General features: G+C 40.4%; 1 protein-coding gene and 1 long non-coding RNA gene across 3 annotated transcripts in view; one reads left to right on the forward strand and one right to left on the reverse strand.

The window, feature by feature from the left end:
- The window catches only part of TMEM156 (transmembrane protein 156), a 38,421-nt gene extending 28,502 nt beyond the window's left edge, over positions 1 to 9,919 (forward strand). Inside the window, exons 6-7 of one of the 2 annotated variants that reach the window (XM_081524615.1) lie at positions 7,057 to 7,162; positions 9,359 to 9,919. In XM_081524615.1, the coding sequence (XP_081380741.1) occupies positions 7,057 to 7,162; positions 9,359 to 9,371 (119 nt within the window). In that variant the 3' untranslated portion in view covers positions 9,372 to 9,919. The remainder of the gene's footprint in view (positions 1 to 7,056; positions 7,163 to 9,358) is intronic. The other variant, XM_081524713.1, reaches the window with a different exon arrangement.
- On the reverse strand, positions 4,531 to 15,938 carry LOC145519891 (uncharacterized). The gene is made up of 4 exons (XR_014064003.1): positions 15,674 to 15,938; positions 15,348 to 15,417; positions 14,299 to 14,515; positions 4,531 to 6,280 (listed from the first exon to the last, which is right to left on the reverse strand). It is a non-coding gene; the product is annotated as an uncharacterized LOC145519891 (long non-coding RNA).
- Between the last annotated feature and the right edge of the window lie 936 nt (positions 15,939 to 16,874).

A 16,874-nucleotide genomic window follows, 5' to 3' on the forward strand; every position in this document is an offset into this window, starting at 1 on the left:
TTTTTCATTTGCTTTTTGCTTGTCTTCTTTTCACAGCTATTTGTAAGGCATTCTCAGACAGCCATTTTGCTTTTTGTCATTTCTTTTCCACGGGGATGGTCTTGATCCCTGTCTCCTGTACAATGTCACGAACCTGTCCATAGTTCAGCTAGTGGAGGTGATGGAATTCCAGTTGAACTATTTCAAATCCTATAAGATGATGCTGTGAAAGTGCTGCACTCAATATGCCAGCAAATTTGGAAAACTCAGAAGTGGCCACAGGACTGGAAAAGGTCAGTTTTCATTCCAATCCCAAAGAAAGGCAATGCCAAAGAATGCTCAAACTACCAAACAATTGTACTCATCTCACACGCTACCAAAGTAATGCTCAAAATTCTCCAAGCCAGGCTTCAACAGTATGTGAACTGTGAACTTCCAGATGTTCAAGTTGGATTTAGAAAAGGCAAAGGAACCAGAGATCAAATTGCCAACATCTGTTGGATTATAGAAAAAGCAAGAGAGTTCCAGAAAAACATCTACTTCTGCTTATTGACTAGGCCAAAGCCTTTGACTGTGTAGATCACCATGAGCTGAGGAAAATTCTGAAAGAGATGGGAATACCAGACCACCTGACCTGCCTTCTGAGAAATCTGTATGCAGGTCAAGAAGCTTCAGTTAGAACTGGACATGGAACAACAGACTGGTTCCAAATTGGGAAAGGAGTACATCAAGGATGTATATTGTCATCCTGCTTATTTAACTTACATGCAGAGTACATCATGTGAAAAGTCAGGCTGGATGAAGCACAAGCTGGAATTAAGATTGCCGGGAGAAATATCAATAAACTCAGATATGCAGGTGACACCACCTTTATGGCAGAAAGCAAAGAACTAAAGAGCCTCTTGATGAAAGTGAAAGATGACAGTGAAAAGGTTGGCTTAAAACTCAACATTCAGAAAACTGAGATCACGGCATCCGGTCCCATCACTTCACGGCAAATAGATGGGGAAACAATGGAAACAGTGATAGACTATTTTTTGGGGGCTCCAAAATCACTGCAGATGGTGACTGTAGCCATGAAATTAAAAGACGCTTACTCCTTGGAAAAAAAGCTATGACCAACCTAGACAGCATATTAAAAAGCAGAGATATTATTTTACCAACAAAGGTCCATCTAGTCAAAGCTATGGTTTTTCTGGTAGCCATGTATGGATGTGAGAGTAGGACTATAAAGAAAGCTGAATGCCGAAGAATTGATGCTTTTGAACTGTGGTGTTGGAGAAGACTCTTGAGAGTCCCTTGGACTGTAACGAGATCCAACCAGTCCATCCTAAAGGAAATCAGTCCTGAGTATTTATTAGAAGAACTGATCCTGAAGCTGAAACTCCAATACTGTGGCCACCTTTTGGGAAGAACTGACTCATTGCAAAAGACCCTGATGCTGAGAAAGATTGAAGGTGGGAGGAGAAGGGGACGACAGAGGATGAGATGGTTGGATGGCATCACCAACGTGATGGACATGAATTTGAGTAAGCTCCGGGAGCTGGTGATGGAGAGGGAAGCCTGGCGTACTGCAGTCCATGGGGTCACAAAAAGTCGGACACGACTGAGAGACTGAACTGAACTGATGACAATTAGAAGAAATAATTAACACTGAAAGGTTTTTCGAAGCCAGATTAGAGAACTGAATAAGAATCACTGAACCATCTGAGAACGTTCACATCTGTCTTGCCCAAAGTAATCTGTGAGGATTAACTTGAATTCCTCCATTTTTAGAGAGGCCCTTCTGAGGACACTGAGTACTCTGTGGGTAACAAGTTAGACATTTATCGCCATTATCTCCACAAAGTTGTGGCTGAATCTCTCCAAGTGCGAAGGAGAGAAGGAAGCACAGAGGTCATCGTTTTGGAGGTTAGCTACCCACAGCCTGTGTCTGCTGACACTACTTTTGAGCAGTGTCCTCCAGTGGGCTTTAAAAGATGCTGGTAAAAATACTTGGTTTTGCACTTAGCAGCCCTTTCTATTTTTCAAGTACATCAAAGTATACCTTTATTGCCTCATTTTTACCTTTATTTTCCTTAAGGCAGCCACACTAGCTTTGCCAGAGTCACAAGGAAATGATCTCGATAGTTCGGTGTCAGTACCTGGTCCGCTTTGAAGGAACACAGCAGGCGAAGCCTGAGCCTGGTTGGGCTGCTGCCCACAAGGCCACACAGGTTCACAGAGGTAACTTACCTGGTCCAGTGCCTTCCTTCAGGCTTCTTGGCTCAGCCTCCTGCAATGGCAGCAGGATCTATGGTTGTGTAACCCCGCTCACACCAACAGTTGATAAAACCAGAAGACCAGAGTATTAATTCCCAAAGAGAAAACACAACTGAGAGAAATATGAACCAAAACACTTCTGACAGCACACACTTGTGTTCTCTCTTCTTGGAACCACGTGGGAAGTCAAATCACAGCCAAGGCTTGTTTGCCAGGTCTTCAAGTGGATTCTTTTGCCAACAGGCTTTAAGAGGCCTTATTTCCTGTTTTAGAGGAAGCCTAATCGGCTCATTTCACACAGTGCTTTTAACATTTAACAGGTTTTAGCCTAGGGGTAATTTCTGAAGATAACTTTGCATGTTTGTGCTCTGATTATGGGTTGATTTTATAGATTAACTCTCACAGGGCACTCCTGTTTTCCTTATCTCCAAATTCCTGGGTGGCACCCCATAGGTTTTGTTCAGCTTGAACCCACAGCCTTTTTTTCTTTTTAAGAAACACAGGCGCAAAGAAGTTAAATAACATTCTTTCAGCCATTCAACACGTCTTTATTGAGTACCTATTATGTGTCATGCTCCAAGATGGAGTTCTGGGGAGTAAACCCTGCAAAAAATACAAACTTTTTACAAAGGAGGCAGACAAATAAGGAATTACAACAAAATTGGATACATTCTCCTTTGGGGAAGTAGAGGTCACAGAAGGTCATAGGACACCTAAATTTGTTTTGTTCTCCTTGCTTTTTCTTTTGGCTTTCCAATTCAGTAACCAAGTAAAATTTAGCTGAACAAGTACTTTTAAAGATAGATAAAAAATTGATGTGGCAAATTCCCTTAGTAGCCAAGAGAGACTGATTAGGATGGGGAAGTTTTAGGTGTTCCTTCAGCATGGGAGATGTACCTTGTCTTTGACATGAAAATCATCAGGAACAAAGTGAAGAAAACACCTCATAAGTTTCTGTTACTCAGTGGGAATCAAGAATTACTTTGGAAGAACGAGATGAGGTTAGAAAACAGATATCATAGATATGAAGCATTTCGAAAAGTGATAAAAATTTTTAAAAAGGAGAAAAAGAAACATCAGAGGTCAACCTGGCCATTGTCATGGGTGGAGTGATAGGGGATTTATTTGAGAACAAAAGGCATGGAGTTTTATTTTTAATCAAAATTTCTACTGTTGGAAATCAATTTTGTTCACTAGATTCAGTCAGGTCAAAACTCAAATCAGGGTTCTTTTTAAATTTTTAGGCTCCGCTGAGGCTCTTGAGGCTCTTGTAAAAAGTCAAAGAAATGTTTGGTTCAGAGATTTGACAAATTCATGAAAAGACCTCCATAAAGTTTTAAAATATTTCAGACTGCTTCTACTGCCTTAAGTAGTGTTGCTGAACGAATATGATTTGAAAGAAGCTATTTCTCAGTGTAAAACTAGAAAAAATTGCACCTGTTTGAGCTATTCTGAAGAAGGTATTAAAATGACAGATATCCTACCTTTTTGCCTTTTAATCAATTTTTCAGAAGTTTCCTATTAGCATATAAGTTACATGACTTTGGATACTAGGAGAAATAGAAGATAATGTACCACTAGAGCATTACTTTGAACGAGCTGTCATTTTGACAAATAATGACTTTCTGAATTATGGTTATACCATACTATAAAACATCAGGAAATCAAATAAATAAGCAAATGATGAGCAGTTCGACTTTCAAACCGAAAGGACTCTGTTAATTTTCTTCAATAATTATTTGGTTTCATGAATAGGCTCTTTTGAGATTTTAACCTTTAAAAAGTATTCTCTCCAAATCTCAAATTTTGGAAAGTTATGAGATGCTTTACCAGTGGGGAAGGAGTGGGGAGGAATAGATTAGGCATTTGGGATTAACGTATATACACTGCTCTATTTAAAATAGATAACCAACAAGAACCTACTGAATAGCACAGGGAATTCTGCTTAATAGTCTTCAATAACCTAAATGGGAAAAGAGTTTGAAAAAAGAGTAGATACATCTATATGTATAACAGAATCATTTTGCCGTACATGTTAACATCGTTAATTAATTATACTCCAATATAATAAAATAAAAATTTAAAAAAAGATGCTTTGTCAAAGATGCCTAAACAAATATTCACATGGAAATTCATTCTGAAGCTTTAATGTGCATCAGAAGCAACCATCAAAGCGCACCCCGCCCCTCTCCGGGCCATTAAGAATGGAGATGGCAATTCAAAAGATCTGGGGCAGGGTTCTAGAGCTTGCACTTTAAATTACCACCTGTTGGGATTTTCAGGCCAAGGCTCTGTTGATCACTTTATTTGTTTTCTATTGCTGTGTAACAAATTACCACAAGCTTAGTGACTTAAGACCACACACCTTCATTATCTCACAGTTTCTGTGGGTCAGAAATTTGAGTACAGTTCTGCTGTATTCCAGGGACTCACAAGCTTGAAGTCAAGATGTGAGCTGGCCTGTATTCTCACCTGAGGGGATTCCTTCCAAGTTGGTTCATGTTGTTGGCAGAATTCATTTCTTTGAGGATGTAGACCGAAGGTCCTGGCTCTCACCACCAGACACCACCCCCAGGTCCTAGGGGCCACCTGCAGAGCCCTGCTATAGGACCCTTTTCATTCACAGTTCACAACATGGCAGCTTGCTTCTTTGAGCCCAGTGAGGGATCCTCCCGGATGGCAGGGAGGGCCAAGTCTCTCTTTTAAAGGCTTTCAACTGGTTACATCAGACCCACTCAGGATAGATTCTCTCAAAATCAACTGATTTGGGATGTTAATTAACCTGCAAAAGCTCTTCATCTTAGTGTAACCTAGCCACAGGAATGAGATCCTATTACAGTCCTGCCCATGCTCAAAGGAGGAGAATTAAAGGGGGGCATGTACACCAGAAGTGGGAATCTTGGGGTCTGCTGTAGAATTCTTCCTACCACAACCACCCTTGAGAAGTACAGGTTTAAAAAAGACAAAACCCACAGATCCCTGGGGACTTTGAGTGTGAGAGAAATAAGGCTGATAGATCTAGTTGGCCCTTACCAACAAAAGAGCCAGTGAAACATTAGAAAATTCAGGACTTTGGTAAATGATGAAAATGGCTTATCATATTAATAGGAAAACAAAAAAATTACTGAATAAATGATGCTGGGACAACTGAATAATCACTTAGGAAAAAAAAATTTACTTAATCCAGAGCTCACACTAACACTACAGTAAATTTCAAACAGGTTAATGATTTTAACAGTAACATGAAACCACAAAATAAAAGAAAAAATGGTAGAATTCATTTATAACGAACTGCAAAACTAATCATGATGCAAAACTCAGCTAAATCACTAATAAATTTGACCATGTGTAAAAGAATGTACACAGCAAAAACAATTGGGAAAAGTTTTTTGCAGCTCATCAGAGATGAGCAACATTTCCTAGTGTATAGCCTCTAAACAAGAGGCTATTTAAAGGCATGGTTATACATCCATACTGTGGAATACCAGGAAGTTGTAAAAAAGAATAAGGAAGTACTTATGTGCAAAGATCCACAAGATGTATCATTCATGATGTATATATACAGTATTCTACCAGTTGTGTGAAGAAGGACAAAAACATTTTAGTAACATAAATGTACAAATGTATCATCTATCTACCTATCTATCCAGAAGGGAAGGAATGTGATATGGTGGGAAGTAATTGTCTGAGAGATTGGTTAACAGGGAATATTCACCCAGTATCCCTTTATAGCTTAAAATCTTTAAATCATGTAAATGTGTTCCTTATTCAGGAAATTAAATCCCCAAAATAAATTTTTCTTATCAAAAATTTTTTCTAATTAAAGCAATTACATTCTGAGAGAAGATTTGACGGTATCTCCCAGTCAATCACATCAGTGTTTAATCACCTTCTTGGACAAAAAGCATCATATTCTTGATTACCCTTATCTTCCCATTTGATTTTTCATCTTAAGAAACAACTACCCAAATTTCTCTTTAAATTATAGGTCACCTCATTTCCATCCATGTTCAGGGCTTTGTATAGAAAGCGGAGACATCTGTGAAGCAAAAAATCACATGTATTATGTAGAACTCAAGTTTCAATATAAAAACTAGAAAAGCAAGACTCAGGACCCCAGTGGAATGAGAGAGACACCAATGAACATGAACAGAAAATTTTGTCTCCTACTTGAAGTCAGTTGAAGATAATATCAGAAGAATTTCATCAAGTCACAGAGTCATAGCAGAGCAAGCTAGACTTCACCATTATCTGTAAATTTGCTTTTTGGTAAAATTGTTCCTGAAATCAAGGATGTCATTAATATTCTTCTCAGGGACATATTTAAACAATATGCGATAGAAGGAAATGTTTGTACTTTCTAAACCAAAATTTTTTTCTTGCTACTTGATGTTGTACTTTAAGTTTTTTCTTTACTTTGCTCCTCCTTCACTATACTTTGGATCTTGTGCCCAGAAGGCTGTAGGAGAGGAGGAATGAAAGGAAAGATACAAAGTTGAGAGAAATGGGTGAAAAGTGTCAGAGTTGCAGACAGGAAATTGAGTGAGTGGTAGAAACTAACAAAGTCCTGTTTAGACCCAGGGCATAGGTCTCTTTGAGAAGGCAATGGCACCCCACTCCAGTACTCTTGCCTGGAAAATCCCATGGATGGAGGAGCCTGGTGGACTGCCATCTATGGGGTCACACAGAGTCGGACACGACTGAAGCGACTTGGCAGCAGCAGCATAGGTCTCTTACTACATTAGAATATACTGTGTCTGCTTTTGCATTGCTGTTGACTAAATAAAGACTGGAACAGCTCTCCTTATTATATAGCAGAGACCACAAGGAGGCTGCCGATGACTCGGGTCAAGGACGTGCTTCCTCCAATACCAGAACTAGAAGTTACTTCTGTGGTGCATCAGCAAGATCAATATACACGGTGAGTGATGCTTCAGTTTTATCGATGGTTTGGCTATTTATTATAACCTTGAATAGATCCAAGGAGGTATAGTTAACTTCAAATTGCATTTCTGTCTGGATGTAGCAGATAGAGGGCTTCCCAGGTGGCAACAGTGGTAAAGAAGCCACCTGCCAATGCAGGAGACATAAGAGACACGGGTTCAATTGCTTGGAAGATCCCCTGGAGGAGGAAATGGCAACCCACGCCAGTATATTCACCTGAAGAATCCCATGGACAGAGGAGTCTGGCAGGCTACAGTCCGTAGGGTCGCTACGAGTCTGACATGACTGAAGCAACTTACTGTGCATGTAGCATGTAGGAGATAGAATGTGATGAACTTTCAAAATTGGTTCATATGAATTAGATGGCATGAAATAAAATCACTATTTCCTCCAAGGTCTAGTAAAGACCAGTAAACTAATCTCTTAGTCTGTTGAACAACATGTGCCCTGAGACGTCAGCTCATCTCTTGGCACTGTTTCCTGGGATTCAGTCAGAAGTCCAGCAGGCTAATCATCGTTTCACTCAGAACGTGAGAAAAGAGAGAATGTAAATTTGTAAAGTAGAACTACTCATTGACCCTCAACTACTGAAATAAAAATTTCCCTAAAGTTTGTATTTTATAACCTAGATGAATGTACATTGATTTCCATGCATTTGAATACAAAACTGTGATCAGAAGTGTCCTAGAAATCTTTTTCTTTCATTCAACAAATTAAGTAGCTATTTTGTGAAAGGCACTACTGATAACCACTGTAAGAGGTATAAAAATTGTAACGGGACAAAATGGGAAATTAGCATTTCTTAGTATTCTTTTATGGTGCTCAGTGTTTATAATACTTGCATCCTGGAAGGAAACTGATAATATACTCATATTGAATAATTTGGGGAGAGTTTCATAAAGGGCCTTTTAAGTCAGCATGTGGGAAAACCAAAAGAGGACAGTGTGGCAGCCTAGGACTGGTAACAGTGGGGCACTGCTATTGTCCCTAAGACCAAAGAGACAAAGAACTCAGAGGGACAGGGACAGAGGGACACACATATACACACAGAAAGAATATGTGCGCAGGACTGCCTGATAGGAGCTGTGGCTTTGGTCATGGACCCAAGAGCCTGTGGTTGCCCTGAGGAGAGAGAATTAATATCCCAATTTGGCTGTTCTCCTTTCTTCTCAATGTCTAGTACTCCCCACTGGCCAAACCCAACCAGAGCCAGAGGACTATGGAGCTAGATTGAGACAGTTCATATAGACTGGTCTCCCAAGCACCAAGCAAGGTGGACAAAAGGGGAGAGAAGATCGGGAGAGGCAACCAATGGGATCCAGCATAAGTGGCTCAAAGCATCAAACGGGAAACTAAGTGCCAAGGATCCCTCTGTCTTCAGGACTAGAGAGAGTCAGGTCTGTCACGCTCGGGTCTTAGGACAATCAGGGTCTGCAGTTGGCTCAGAAATTCCTAGGGAGACTATAGTGTCATCATATAATGTTTTAATGAAATGTTACTGGCTGTTATGCTTGATATTTCTCATTGTGGTCCTCCTTCTGGGATATACAACCTTGCATATAAAGGAAGACTCTCCTCTGTTCACTCACCAAATACTTTTAGAGCACCTACTGTGTGCCAAAATTTCTGCTATTCATTGGCAAAATAAGAGCAGTCAGTGGAAGAATTAGATTAGGGAATCCCTAATTCTAATAGTGTCAAGTAACATGATAGAGGCACTCACAGGGAACTTGGGGAGCGTAAGGGGGAGACCCTTTCACATGTTGCCTAGTATTTAACTGATGTCCAGTAAGTATTTGTCGAGTGAATGGATAAATTCCAATTTCTGTGTTTCTCTAGTAGTGCATAAACACTTTCATTTTTATTTTATAGAAGTGGAAAACAAGCCCCAAAAATATAGTGGCAGAGGTTGGAGGAGACCCTAGGTTTCCTGGCTCCTAGGCTGAGAAGTTTATTACCACTAACCATACTGTCTTCTTGGGGCTATAAAGGAGGCTCTGTGGCATAACAAAGGATTGGAAAGAGCCTTTAATCAGTGACTTTAGGAAGTTTTCTTGAGTTCTTATAAGACATAGTTTTAATAAATGGTTTTAAAATTTTTGTCCACTAATTATTTTCAGGTCAACAGTATTTTTGTGTGAATAATATTTGCCTTTGTTTCTTAAATCTTCAGATTATCCTTATGAACTCCTCTGGGCAATTTGGACTGAACCCTTCTGAAGAGTGCTCATAATTCTATTCTGGGAATGAGTTAGCTGGTAAATATTTGGTACAGCTGAGGCTGCACAATAGGAACCAGTAGGAACGCTGACTGGTTGATGGGAACTAACTCAACAGCACTCGTTTTACCCAGGAGTTCAAAGGAATGAGAGTTTTGTCAGAAAGGAATTTTCAGTCATGAAAAACAAGCTGATGACACCCATGGAAAAAGCAAGAGAACACTTACTTCCTTCATTTGTCTACATTAGACAGCTTACAGTAGCCCCCAAATTTTGATTTTGAGATACCAAAAACAGGGTTCAGGATGAAGATGCTTTCTCTCACCATCCCACATTGCAGATCCTGATTTGATGTATTTTCTTAAACAGATGGATTGTTCCTATTTCACAAATTGCTTAAGAAGATCTGGGTTGGTTGTTTATACATTTGCTTGCATCTATAAATCTTGCCTCTTTTCGGCACTGAGATGTTTAAAAAATTCAGAGATACCAAAATAAAATGAATTTAAGTGAAATATATGAATATTTAAATCTAATAACAACATGTCTCCTTTGTTTCTTTTGGTGTTCATCTTTTTATAGCTATCACTGATGTCAATAGTTATAAATATTAATTACAGTAAAATTACATATAAACAAAAGGACAGTTCTTAACTTTGAAAAATAGGAAAATATCTTTCAAAGCAATCTACAGATTTAATGTGATCCCTATCAAATTTCTCATGACATTTTTCACAGAACTAGAACAAATAATCCTAAAATTTACATGGAACCATAAAAGACCCAGAATTGCCAAAGCAACCCTCAGGGAAAAAACAAAACAAAACAAGAAAATAAGCAGAAGGCATAACCCTCCCAGATTTCAGACAACCCTATAAAGCTACAGTAATCAAAACAGTGTGGTAAGGAAAACAACAAAATGGGAAAGACTAGAGATCTCTTCAAGAAAATTAGAGATACCAAGGGAACATTTCATGCAAAGATGGGCTCGATAAAGGACAGAAATGGTATGGACCTAACAGAAGCAGAAGATATTAAGAAGAGGTGGCAAGAATACACAAAAGAACTCTACAAAAAAGATCTTCATGACCCAGATAATCACGATGGTGTGATCACTCACCTAGAGCCAGACATCCTGGAATGTGAAGTCAAGTGGGCCTTAGAAAGCATCACTACGAACAAAGCTAGTGGAGGTGATGGAATTCCAGTTGAGCTATTTCAAATCCTCAAAGATGATGCTGTGAAAGTACGCACTCAATATGCCAGCAAATCTGGAAAACTCAGCAATGGCCACAGGACTAGAAAAGGTCAGTTTTCATTCCAATCCCAAAGAAAGGCAATGCCAAAGAATGCTCAAACTACCGCACAATTGCATTCATCTCACATGCTAGCAAAGTAATGCTCAAAATTCTCCAAGCCAGGCTTAAGCAATATGTGAACCGTGAACTTCCAGATGTTCAAGCTGGTTTTAGAAAAGGCAAAGGAACCAGAGATCAAATTGCCAACATCCACTGGATCATTGAAAAAGCAAGAGAGTTCCAGAAAACATCTATTTCTGTTTTATTGACTATGCCAAAGCCTTTGACTGTGTGAATCACAATAAACTGTGGAAAATTCTGAAAGAGATGGGAATACCAGACCATCTGACCTGTCTCTTGAGAAACCTGTATGCAGGTCAGGAAGCAACAGTTAGAACTGGACATGGAACAACAGACTGGTTCCAAATAGGAAAAGGAGTACGTCAAGGCTGTATATTGTCACCCTGCTTCTTTAACTTATATGCAGAGTACATCATGAGAAATGCTGGAATCAAGATTGGTGGGAGAAATAGCAATAACCTCAGATACGCAGACGACACCACCCTTATGGCAGAAAGTGAAGAAAAACTAAAGAGCCTCTTGATGAAAGTGAAGGAGGAGAGTGAGAAAGTTGGCTTAAAGCTCAACGTTCAGAAAACTAAGATCATGGCATCTGGTCCCATCACTTCATGGGAAATAGATGGGGAAACAGTGGAAACAGTGTCAGACTATTTTTGGGGGCTCCAAAATCACTGCTGATGGTGATTGCTGCCATGAAATTAAAAGATGCTTACTCTTTGGAAGAAAGGTTATGGCCAACCTAGATAGCATATTTAAAAGCAGAGACATTACTCTGCCAACAAAGGTCCATCTAGTCAAGGCTATGGTTTTTCCAGTGGTCATGTAAGGATGTGAGAGTTGGACAGTGGAGAGAGCTGAGCGCCGAAGAATTGATGCTTTTGAACAGTGGTGTTGGAGAAGACTCTTGGGAGTCCCTTGGACTGCAAGGAGATCCAACCAGTCCATCCTAAGGGAGATCAGTCCTGGGTGTTCATTGGAAGGAGCTGATGTTGAAGCTGAAACTCCAATACTTTGGCCACCTCATGCGAAGAGTTGACTCATTGGAAAAGACCCTAATGCTGGGAAGGATTGGGGGCGGGAGGAGAAGGGGACGACAGAGGATGAGATGGTTGAATGGCATCACCGACTCGATGGACATGGGTTTGGGTAAACTCCGGGAGTTGGTGATGGACAGGGAGGTCTGGTGTGCAGCGATTCATGGGGTTGCAAAGAGTCGGACATGACTGAATGACTGAACTGAACAGGTACTGGCACAAAAGCAGACATATGGATCAATGAAGCAGAATAGACAGCCCAGAAGGAAACTCACACAGCTATGGTCAATTAATCTTCAATAAAGGAAGCAAGAATACACAATAGGAAAAAAACAGCCTCTTCAGCAAGTGATGCTGGGAAAGTTGGACAGCTGCATGTAAATCAATGAAGTTAGAACACACCCTTATACCACACACAAAAATAAACTCACAATGGAAATTCCTAGAGGAGAACATAGGCAAAATATTCTCTGACATAAATTGTACCAATGTTTTCTTAAGTTGGTCTCCTAAAGGAATAGAAATAAAAGCAAAAATAAATAAATGGGGCCTAATCAAACTTATAAGCTTTTGCACAGCAAAGAAAAGCATAAACAAAAGAAAAGACAACCAATGGAATAGGAGAAAGTATTAATATTTGAAAATTATGTGACCAACAAGGGCTTAATTTCCAAAATATACAAACAGCTCATACAACTCAACAACAACAAAAAACAAACAACCCAATCGAAAAATGAGCAGAAGGTAGACATTTCTCCAAAGAAGGCGTACATATGGCCAATAGGCACATGAAAAGATGTTCAACATTGCTAATTATTAGAGAAATGTAAATCAAAACTACAATGAGGTTTCTCCTCATAGCAGTCAGAATGGCCATCATTAAAAAGTCTACAAACCATAAACGCTGGAGAGGTTGTAGAGAAAAAGGAATCCTCCTACAGTGTTGGTGGGAATGTAAATTGGTGCAGCCATTGTGGAAAAAAGTATGGAGAGTCCTCAAATAACTAAAAATAGAACTATCCATATGACCCAGAAATCCGACTCCTGGGCATACACCCAGACAAAACTACAATTCAAAAAGATACACGCACCCCCAATGTTCATAGCAGCTCTACTCACAATTGCCAAGACATGGAAACAACCAAAATGTCCATCAATAGATGAATGGATAAAGAAGATATGCTGTATATATACAATGGAATTCTACTCAGCCATAAGAAAGAATGAAATATTGCCATTTGCAGCAACATGGATGGGCCTGGAGATTATCATACTAAGCGAAGTCAGAGAAAGACAAATACCATATATTATCACTTACTTTGGAACTGTGGTGCTGGAGAAGACTCTTAAGAGTTCGTTGGTTAGCAAGGAAATCAAACCAGTCAATCCTAAAGGAAATCAACTCTGAATATACCTTGGAAAGATGGATGCTGAAGCTGAAGCTCCAATATTTTGGCCACTTGATGCAAAGAGCTGACTCATTGGGAAAGACCCTGATGCTGGGAAAGATTGAAGGCAAGAGAAGGGGACAACAGAAGATGAAAAGGTTGGATGGCACCATCGACTCAGTGGACATGAGTATGAGCAAACTCCAGGAGATGGTGAACGACAGGGAAGCCTGGCGTGCTGCAGTCCATGGGGTGGCAAAGAGTTGGAAACAACTTAGTGACTGAACAACAGCAGTAATATGTGGAATCTAAAATATGACACAAACGAATTTATCTGCAAAACAAAAAGACAGAGAGAACAGACTTGTGAGTGACAAAGGGGAGGGAGTAGGGAGGGATGGACTGGGAGTTTGGAGTTAGTAGGTGCAAACTATTACATATAGAATGGATAAGCAACAAGGTCCTACTGTGTAGCTCAGTCAAGTACACTCAATATTGTGAGATAAACCATAATGGAAAGGAAATAAAAAAGAATGTAGGAAAGAAAAATATCTTTAGAGAGTTAAGGTGGAACTTAATCTTCTAATGTCAATATATGGCTAAAATTGCTTCTCTAAGTAGATTTTCAGAGTTTAACTGCAGTGTCTGATTCAATATTAAGCAATCTAACAGAAATGAATGTTTCAGCACATAAAGGGTTTTTTTTGTACTTTATTTGTTGTCGTTGTTGTTGTTAGCTCACAAACTGAGGTTCTAATTGTAAAATTTAGAGATTGAGGTTTTGGTAAATGGAATTCTACTAATCATACATTTTCTTGTTTGTATTTCCCTGATTAATAGGTGAGTCAGGCTCAGGTTTGGAATATTTCAGCAGGAGTTTAGGTGTGTCACACTCTCTGAGGTATGGACATTATATGGTTTCTGAGAAGCCAAATTATTGTTTCCTTGCATATCACCTACTACATTCTGACAAATGACTTGAAAATCAATGCGAACTTGGCATACAAAAAGCATAAATTAAGCTTCAAGTTGTGTTACATTGTGGCAGCTTTTAAAAGCTGATTTCACTTATTTATTACAATAATAGACTTACCTGAAACTGTGAAGCGCTGAAAGATGTAGATGGCCTGCAGGCTTATGATGTGAAGGAGACAGGAGATGCATGACACTAGTTATAATACTAGATGCCATGGTAAAATGTGTCATTAATAGGCTGCATGCTTCCTGATGAGAATTAACAGGCCAATAGAATCATTGCCAGTTGAGGATGATCTGGTAGGCTTCTCCAGAAGCCCACTTCTGAGCAGGGTCTGGAAGATGAGTTTTCCTAATCTCTCAGTAAATCTATGCTTGCTCAACCCTCATAGCCCTTTTCATATCTGTCATTTACAATTATTTTCATGATTATTAATTAAGGTCTGTCTCCCTGTCTAGACTGGTTCTGCTCACCATACTATCCCGGGCAGCTGGTAGAATGCTTGGCTCACAAGTAGGCGCTTAATGAATATTTGTTGGATGAAGAACTATTTCTTGAGCCTCCCTATACACCAGGCACATATCACGTACACTCATTTCCTCCTCACAAAAACTTTCGAGGTATCATTACCTCCAGGAAGCTAACCAGTTAGCATGTCATCTCTGGACTAATATCTAGCTCCAGTTGAGGTCTCTTGCGCTGCAAAGCTGGGGCTACCCCCAGGACTCACACTGCGGGGTGAAGATGGGACAAAGGGTGTAAGACATTTGGGGGTGCCTGAGAAAATGGCTCCTGCCCAGAGCACCAGTGTCCTCTCTCCTGGGAGTATGAGGAGCCTGAGTAATTCTGACCTTGAAGGAGTCTTCTGATGGAACTTCCCTGGGCTTGTTGGTCCTGCCTGTCTCTCCTTCAGCCAGCCAGTTCTGCTCAGCTCCCTGCCCACTTGGCTCCAATAAAAACGAACCTGTGTTCCTGGGTGTCTGGTGTGACTCCAGGCTTCCAATCTATACTGCTGAGCCTGACTTTTAGCAAACCCTGCATTTCCACTGGTTTCACTTCTGACCTTGACCCACCTCTTGCCCCCTCCCTATGACTTATAGCTTCATCCTCTGTGTGTCTGAGGTTCTCACCGCAGGCGACCCTTCCCAGCTGTGCCCCACACTCACCTCCTTGATCTCTGTGTCCTGTTGAGTAGCGGGGACCCCAGCTCTCCAGCCAGAGGAATTCAGATGTCAACTGGAGGGAGCAAGGAAACATGGCATCAGGCGGGAAGGCTGGCTACATTGCTGAGACACCGAGCAGACACGGTGGGATTAGCATGGAAGAAAGAGGGATGGACAAAGGAGAGAGTGTCAGGGGAGAATTGGTGGCACTTGGCAATGATTTGATGCAGGTGTGGCCTGAGGGTGCGGCAGGGGAAGAGAGAGAGAGAAGAGAGGCACAGGGCACCCTTCTGGATCTCTGTGTGGAAAACAGAATTGCCCAAACTTACAGCTGCCGCCTTTGGTTTCCAGAATTTTCATTTTCCATAGGATTCCCTTCAAGCTTTACTTTCATCCGAGTTTCAAGCTCTGCTTCTCCCTGCACCCTGCATACTTAGTCATCCTGGATGGAGCAGTCATTCTTCAGACCACCTTTTCCCTCCAGCTTCCTTTCTGACTGTTTCCTTTCCTTCCATCTGCAGAAATCCTCTCCACCCTTCAAAGGCAGACGGGCTATCATGTCCATGGAGCAGCCCTGCTGATGCCAGTTGGAATAATGTTTCTTTTCTGTGCTTCCCTAGGGCTTAGTCCTCTTATCAAAGTCCTTCTCACATCCTGCCTCACACCACAACCATTGTACTCATGTCTGTTTCCCTACCAGACTGGGAGGAGACTGGGAATTACATCTTTTCCAGCTTCTGAGTCCCCAGTGACAGGTACTCATTTCTCCCTACCTGCTCCTCCCTTGCATTACTCATCAATGGAGCTTGACAGATATTGGTTGTAAATTTGGCACAGTGTTAACCTCGAAGGCATGTGGAAAGGGAGTGGGGCTGGGGATCTACATGCCAGGGACATCTAACACATCGCTATATTTTCTTGTATACTTGGTAGTGGATATATGGGAGTCATTGTGTTGTGATTCTATGTAGCTTACATATATTTTAAAATACACTTTTGTACCTACTTGAAATTTAATAAAATCAAATTTTAAAAGAGATATTGTATAAATTGCATCATCCTTGCTCCTTCTGTCAGAAGACAGCTCTATCTTTCTCCCAACTGTATTTCTTTCCTTCATATAAAATATGCTAGAATAAAGACTCAGACTCAATTTTCTGACAGTTGATTCTCATGATTTGATTTTGCTTACTTCCTTCTCTATTTTTATTTTACTTCTCTTTTCTGTCTACATCTTTCTTTTTATAAAAAAAAAACATTTATTTGTTTGGCTGTTCAGTTCAGTTGCTCAGTCATGTCCAACTCTTTGTGACTCCATGGACTGCAGCACCCCAGGCCTCCCTGTCCATCACCAATTCCTGGAGTCTACTCAAACTCATGTCTATCAAGTTGGTGATGCCATCTGACCATCTCATCCTCTGTCGTCACTTTCTTCTCCTGCCTTCAATCTTTCCCAGCATCAGGGTCTTTTCCAATGAGTTAGTTCCTCACCTCAGGTGGCCAAAGTATTGAGAGTTTCAGCTTCGGCAT

Source organism: Giraffa tippelskirchi, chromosome 1 (genome assembly GCF_054371585.1).
Source record: "Giraffa tippelskirchi isolate mGirTip1 chromosome 1, T2T-mGirTip1v1.2.pri, whole genome shotgun sequence".
NCBI classification, from domain to species: Eukaryota; Metazoa; Chordata; class Mammalia; order Artiodactyla; family Giraffidae; genus Giraffa; species Giraffa tippelskirchi.